The sequence below is a fragment of the Vicia villosa genome, linkage group LG5, assembly GCF_029867415.1.
Source record: "Vicia villosa cultivar HV-30 ecotype Madison, WI linkage group LG5, Vvil1.0, whole genome shotgun sequence".
Classification (NCBI taxonomy): domain Eukaryota; kingdom Viridiplantae; phylum Streptophyta; class Magnoliopsida; order Fabales; family Fabaceae; genus Vicia; species Vicia villosa.
Window position 1 is genome coordinate 153,563,382 of NC_081184.1, and position 7,661 is coordinate 153,571,042.

Genomic DNA, 7,661 nt, shown 5'->3' on the forward strand with positions numbered 1-7,661 from the left:
ATTTTGAATTGAAAAATTGCAATTGCAAGAGGTCAATACTGCTCAATAAAATATTCTCATGTTGTTTAAATATCAAAGTCACACTGATTGAATTGAGATTTGAAAAGATCCAACCTTATTTAAAAAATTGATTGACTGAATTTGATCACATTTGTATCCCCTATATTTCAATAAAATTGAAAAAAACATACCCCGAGGCCTTGAGCAGAACATACATATTATGCATTATATTTGTAATTTCCTTATAGTGATGCATTATAGTGAGATATTCTTAAATAATAATGTTAATGCTTTTTGAATTTTGAGATCTACTTTAATTTTATTGATCCTTTCTAAATTCAATTCACATATATTTATTCTAAAAAAAGACTCTTTTGATGCAATGTGAATTTTCTTTTTGTTATAGAATTTTACTTTTTAATTTTGTCTAAATATACTATGGTGATCACTGTCACATTCATTAGAGTTTTATCCATGGCTTTTAATTAAGACGAAAACCATTCACAATTTTGTTGAGGTTGATTTTTCTGTTGTGGTTAATGCTCTTAACAAAAAATATATATATCTCTATCAACATCTTTAAATTCATTTTCAATGATTCTCTGTTTGAGCTTTAACTGTTACATAACTAATAACAAATATTAAATTAGACAAATATTTAAAGCGGGTGGGTTGGTATAGACGGCATTAAAAAGTGTGGGGTGCATGAAGCACATCTTTAGCCCAACTACCACGTCCGAGTCCATTCTTCTCAAATAAGTTTTTAAATAAAGAGTCTTAAATAACAAGTACAAACTAAATAGAGTCTGAAATAATATTGTAGAAATTAAAGTCATGTGTAGTTCATTCAAAGTGATCCAAAAATCATATTACACCATTCTTATTACTAGACCCATGATAACAAACATGGTACACTTAACACTTCACACCCATCTATCCTCTTATTTAATTTTAAGAACTCAACACAACCAGAGGTTATGAAATTTGCGAAACACACACATAAAAGATGAACACTGCATTATTATTGGTATGATAGTTATAAAGTATATAATATACTAAAATTTAGGCAGCATTGACGGCAATTTTCATCCCAGATTGGCAGTGACCAGGAAAATTGCAGATGAAGTAGTTCTGTCCCCTAGCAAGTCTGATCTGATCCTTTCCTGATCGATACACTTTGGCCCCTCTTGGTGTACTGCAGCCGTCATATGCTGCTTTGTTCACAGCCACCACATTGTGAGCACTTGGACTATAGTTGAAGACTGCACAAACATAAAAAAAATTTATAAATTAGTTATTATAATTAAATTAACATGAAATATTGAAGTCAATGGCCGAGTTGTCTAAGGCACCATACTAGAAAGTATAAAGTTTATAGCAAATATGTGTCATGATTTAGTAATAGAAAGGTGCTGCGTACCAAGTGTATCACCGGCCCTAAAGCGTTTTCCATTAGGCCAGCCAACTGTGTTAAAGGTCCAACCACCTTTACCTCCAACAGTGTAGGTTACAGCATGAGCCAACTCAGAGTTAAGAACAAAAAAGCAGAGTAGGAGAACCAATGCACTGCCTCTTCCCAAAGCCATGTTTTCTAGTAGTGTTTGGTGGAAAACTGTGAAAGAGATTGATTTAGAGGTGAGTGAATATGGAATGATTTGGGAAGGGTTTTATAATGGAGGAGTGAGTGAAGAGGTCTGCCTGCAGGAAATCTTAATGGGTGGTTGGTTAGAAAGTAAATGCCATTGAGGAGTACTCTTCTGACCAAGACGTGTGGGTCTGCCCAAACTCATTATGAAGTATATTTCATAATAACTCATTATCATTTTTAAAAAAATATATATTCATATCAATCATAAAAAGTTTGATTTATTAGTTTATTATTTATTATGTGTGTGTAGCTAGGAAACTAATTTATAGCCAATAGTTTTATATATATTTTATAGTTAAGTTGGATCAATAGTTAAATTAAGAGAAATGTTATTCTTACACCGTTTTTATAAATTACGGACAATATTGTTCATGTACGGATCTGCATTAACCAACTTCATTACTGCATTAATTAAATTTTTACACTGAATTAACCAAGTTTGATGATTGCTAAAAAATATTTTTAGTACCTGAATATTGCATTAGCCAACTTCATTACTGCATTACCCAAGTTTTTACACTGTATTAACCAAGTTTGGTGATTGCTAAAAATTATTTTTAATACCTGAATGTTGCATTAACTAACTTCATTATTGCATTAACCAAGTTTTTAAACTGCATTAACCAAATTTGAATAATGTTAATTTTACACCCATGAACAGTACTTTACAGTAGTCACCAAATTTGGTTAATGCAGTGTAAAAACCTGGTCAATGCAGTAATGAAGTTGGTTAATGCAACATCCAGGTATTAAAAATAATTTTTAGAAGTCATCAAACTTGGTTAATGCAGTATAAAAACTTGGTTAATGCAGTAATGAAATTGGTTAATGCACGTCCGTACATGAACAGTGTTGTCCGTAATTTTAAAAATAAAAAAAAATTATAAATATTATTATTTTATTTTAAAAAACATTGTTCACTGTATAAATATGGTGAACAGTGCTTGGTATAAGTATTGGTGTATGAATATGGTGTAAGAATAACATTACTCTTAAATTAAAGTTATCTGAATTGTCACCTCTGAGGCTAAATATATTTGTAAATAAATAGATTTGTAGATTAACTTGAACACATTTATTTACGGATTGATTTAAACAATTGTCCTATTTTACAGAGAGTAGATTAATTCATTGAATTCTTATTGTTAGATCTTAAAATAAATTGTCGAACTGATTTATAAATATCAAATGATACAAAAAAAATTCAACAATTTAAGTATTTTAATTAAAATGACAGTTTAAAATCGAGATAAAAATTAAATATATAAGATGATTGAATTAGTTTATCAAAATAAGTTGTAAGTTTATGAATACATGTTATAAATTTAGGAAGATTTTATAATTGTTTTACGCATGAATCATAATTGATGTTGATTGATTATGTTGGACTTTTGAATCGGTGGTATTGATTTTTAATGCAGTGGCATAGGGTAGACCTGTAAGGTTAGTACTCTAACGTCTAAGTCAGTTGCAGAGTTCAACATGAATGAAGTGAAAAGTGGAGATCAAAAAAGTGTGCATTGAATCTCGCGTGTCTTAATTATATGTGTTGGAAAATTTGATTGGACTTTGAATGGTTGGGCTAGAGACTTGGACTTCACCCGCATCGGGCCTTCGGCCGACCTAATACATCCCCCTCCCCCAATGCTTTTTGGGTGTTCACTAGTTGGAAAGTATTTAAAAGTTGAGGTCGGCACTTTGTTATCACATCCGACCATAAGGGGAAGTGGCAAGGCCATGAAGTAGTTACATAAGTAATGGAAAACAAGCACATCAAATTCATTTCCCGTCATTGAAACATTTAGTCAATTTTCGGGCGCGTTGATTTAGTCTCGCAAGTTAGGGTATGACGCTCTTCTCTAGGGAATTCAGTTCACTTGTATTCCTAAGGCGCAATCTGACCATTGATTTATAACTTTTTGTTTTCCCCTTTGATCCGGCCCGATGTTCGCTCTCCTTTATATTAAGATCTCTTGACTTGTATGGGACATTTTGTCATTTCTGAGATCCAGTTTCCCTTTGTGAGAGTGTTTTTCTTCCTTTTAATGAGCATTTTCTTGAGCGCTCATCCTCTTCAGAACATAGCTTTTCCATTATGCGTTTAATTTCTACCTTCTTCACCATATTCTATTCTCTTTAGGTACCTTTTGTACCATGAGTTTATTCCTTCGCACCTAGTTTTTATCATGTCATGACTCGTGTAAATGATCACCATGTAAGTTTATCTAGTGATTATGGAAGTAGTTATTCTTACCCTTTAGATAGAGCAGAAACATCTTTTGGTTTAAATTTTCATCGTCCAATTAACAATCGTTTAGTTCCAGTCATTATAATTGTGTTTGATGATTTTGAGTTGGAAAGGTTTTCTAGTGATTCTCTTGATAGAGAATGAGTCTTCCTTCGATTTTCTCCTTTATGATGAGGATGTTGGAGGTGATAGTGTTGTAAGTTCCACGCCTACTCCATCTGGAACTACGGAGATTTAGCCTTCCTTGCTTTGACTACACCGGAGATGAAAGTTGCTGCCTTGAATAGGGATGAGGTTTGAAATTTCATCAAGACTTACCACACTATGATTGGGATCCAAGTGATGGCAATATTAAATATCATATGGCGTGTGGGACCCATCATGAGGGTGTTTATTGGCTCAAGCCATTTAATATATTCTGCGCTAACGAGATACATCTAAAAAGTATTGAGTTAGTGGAAGTGGTTGAAACGAGTAAGTATAGTTGGGTGGACTCTGAAATATTGGGAACATGTTCTACTTTCAATAATTCCGTAGTTATGAGGGAGACTAATATTGAACTAGGTATTCCCTCTGATTGGTCGGTCCTCCTCGTAGAATTAGGCAAAAGGATATGTAACAGCTTCGGGGGGTGTTGTATTCCTTTCTATGAACATTTGTTTACCCATATAAATCTGTGGTTGATGTTGTCCGAGTTCGAATTGGAGGTATTGAGGTTTTTAAAGGTTGCCCCCGGTACTTCATCTTGGCGCCTAGGTTTTAATATGGGAGTTCCAAGTTTGGGCCAATTATCGGTATTGGAAGCCCTCATGTCGACTATTCTTCCATCTTTATGTTGTGATACATACCTTTCAGAATAATATTCAAGTTCAAGTGCTCATCATACTACAAAAAGAAGTTCCCCAATTTTTCTTTATTCCCGAGAGCTAAGATAATTTCTGGAACTGCTTCGTGCTAGTAAGGTCTTGTATTCTTGAGGCTCATTCCATGTTTTATCATGTTTTTTTACTAAGATTCCTCTTTCTATTGACACCCAATGCTTGCCCCCTCGTTCGTGAACATATAGGTTTCGAAACTATTGGACTTGGGTCCATTTCAAACGTGAGCCTCATGAATATTTTATTCGTCTTGATTTTGTTACTCTTGAAAATATTGAGACGAAGAAAGATCTTGACACTTTTTATGGAAATCTTGGTTATGAGGAGGGGTTCAACCATACTAAGGTAAAACCTTCCCTGTAGAGGAAATGGTTAATCAATACCCGTGTTATTGTGGGCGTGGCCATTAGTCTGAAGAGGAGGGAAATAATTGATGAGAATAGAGTCATCCCCTTGTAGGTTTTTTCATATGGGGTTTTTGGTATTTGTAGATGAAATGAATGCCCTGAAGAATGTCTTTGACCGATATCTCCTTCTATAGGCACTCGATCGATTTTTTGGATCCACAGGGCTTTCTTTCTCCCATAGGGGATTTACTTTCATGTTCATCTTGAACTATATTCGGATCTGTCAAACTTCCAATGTAAATTAAGTTTCTCAAAGTGGTACAGCCTATCGCCATGATGAAGAAAGATCCTAAATTTGCGGCAGAGGCTCGTTTCTCCAGTCACAATTGCGTTAATCCATCGAGTCTTTCGATTTCTCTTTCAGATAGGATGATTTCTGGTGATAACGAATGGATTGTCTTCATACAAAGGTTTTCTTTTGAATCTTCTTAATTACAGTCATTGAAATTGGTAGTTGGATTGGGAAAGCTGAAGGAGATGTATTTCGTCGCAAGGTTAAGAATGAAATGAGTTTCAGACGTGATTTCTTCGTAACTTAGCTTTGGATAAAATGAGAATTGATCGTGAAATATCGTGGGTATTCGATGTTGATTCCCACATATAATACCATTTTTATGTGCGGGACCAAAATTGATGTTGATTGACTATGTTAAACTCTTGAAGCAGTGGTGTTGATCTCCGTGGCAGTGGTACGGGATAGACCTACAAAGTTGGCACTCCAACGTTCAAATCAGTTAAAGAGTCCAACATGAATAAAGTGAAAAGTGTAAAACAAAAAAGTGTACTTTGAATCAGATGTGTCTTGATAAATGCGTTAGACAATTTGATTGGGCTTTGAAAGGTTGGGTTGAACACTTGGACTTCGCTCGTATTTGACCTTTGACCGGCACATAACAATAATTATATGGGTTAAATATGTATTTAGTCCCTATAAATATGCGACCCTGCATTTTTAGTCCCTTTAAAATTTTTCTTCAATAAATGGTTCTTCTAAAATTTTTATGCATGCAATTTCAGTCCCTACTATTTTCTAAAATTTTAAAAACTGTTTAATTACCCTTTAATTTTTAAATTTTTGAATAATTTTTTTTTATATATGTTTAGAATGCTGTAAAATATTTATTTACCAAGTTTTAGAATTTTTTAAAACGAAAAGAATTAAATATGAATTTTTTAAATTTCAAAAAATAATGATAAAAGTAATGAAAATCTCAACTTAGAAATTAAATTTTGAGTTTCTTTTTTTTCCAGGAACTTTTTAAAACATTATGAACATATGTGCAAAATAATCATTCTAAAATACACATTGGTTTGACAGTAGGGACTGAAACTAGGTGCATAATAATTTTATAAGGACCATTCATTGAAGGAAAATTTTATAGGAACTAAAAATGCAGGGTCACATATTTATAAGGACTAAAAACGTATTTAACCCTAATTATATTCAAAATTATCCTTTTAATGAATCATTAGTAGAAGAAAAATGTGAGTAAGCTAAACATGTAACATGAAGCTATTTTTACTCCAAATTAAAAACCCTAACTCTAATTTCTTACAACTAAATTTCAAATATCAATAACTTTGTTCATCCGTCGATTTTGCATAATCAAACTTTAGTTCATTCATCTTAAGTGGTAGGCACGAAGATGAAGTGTTATGTTATAAAATACTAGATTTTTTGTCGTAATATTGTTTCATTGAAACGTTATCGTTATAAACAATTAGATATATATAAAAAACTAATTAGCTATTAAAAATATAAATAACTAATCGATTACAAATATAATGTAAAGGATGATAAAATGTATTTTAACATTAAATATATGTAAAAACAAACTAATGAATCTTGAATTTGAGAGAAGAAAAAAGTTTTGATGTGAAATGCTTAACATAAAAGCCTAAATTCATGCCCTCAAAGAGGCACAAAATATGGAAGTCATCTTAAGCATTTTCTCGTTTCTTCGGTATAAAAGTCTTCACTCATTAATTCAACCCATAATGATTCTAGAATGTACTTTATTTGGCCAAGTTGTTGTTGTTAATTAAGGTATCAATTAGTTTATGATCCTAAATATGATGATAGTGGTTCAAGTTAAACTCCACTAAATATGGCAAAGTTTTTAATTGTCAATTAGTGGATCTAACTTTAAATTTGGTTTTCCGGCACCGCTTCACATATGTCTAAGTCTAACTGACCCATTGAAACCAATTGTCAATATGTGCCAACTCCCCCACCATGACATAAATTTCCTTTGAAGTGTCCTACAAGAAGGTACATCAATAAATGGTTATGGTTGACTTAGACTTCTACTACTGACAGTAGTAGGTTTTTTAGTCCACAAAATGGGCTAGTGTTTTTGTTTTTATTTGGGTGCCCATATTTCAAGACGATAATTCAATTTAATCTTTGGATGTGTTTGTTTCGTAAAATAAGTATTGAATAGAATAATATTAGACAACATAAAATAGTACAAGATAAT

At 32.6% G+C, this 7,661-nt stretch overlaps 1 protein-coding gene across 1 annotated transcript; it reads right to left on the reverse strand.

Annotated features, from left to right (window-relative positions):
• Positions 1 to 817: 817 nt before the first annotated feature.
• On the reverse strand, positions 818 to 1,660 carry LOC131607841 (basic blue protein-like). The gene is made up of 2 exons (XM_058879797.1): positions 1,421 to 1,660; positions 818 to 1,262 (listed from the first exon to the last, which is right to left on the reverse strand). Exons 1-2 carry the CDS (start codon positions 1,584 to 1,586, stop codon positions 1,063 to 1,065), a joined length of 366 nt encoding a protein of 121 aa, XP_058735780.1. The 5' UTR covers positions 1,587 to 1,660; the 3' UTR covers positions 818 to 1,062.
• Positions 1,661 to 7,661: the final 6,001 nt, after the last annotated feature.

Coding starts and splice junctions, on each gene's coding strand:
- LOC131607841 (XM_058879797.1), bottom strand. CDS start 1,586: ATGGCTTTGGGAAGAGGCAGTGCATTGGTTCTCCTACTCTGCTTTTTT. Junction 1,263..1,420: donor TAGGGCCGGTGATACACTTG/GTACGCAGCACC, acceptor ATGTTTGTGCAG/TCTTCAACTATAGTCCAAGT.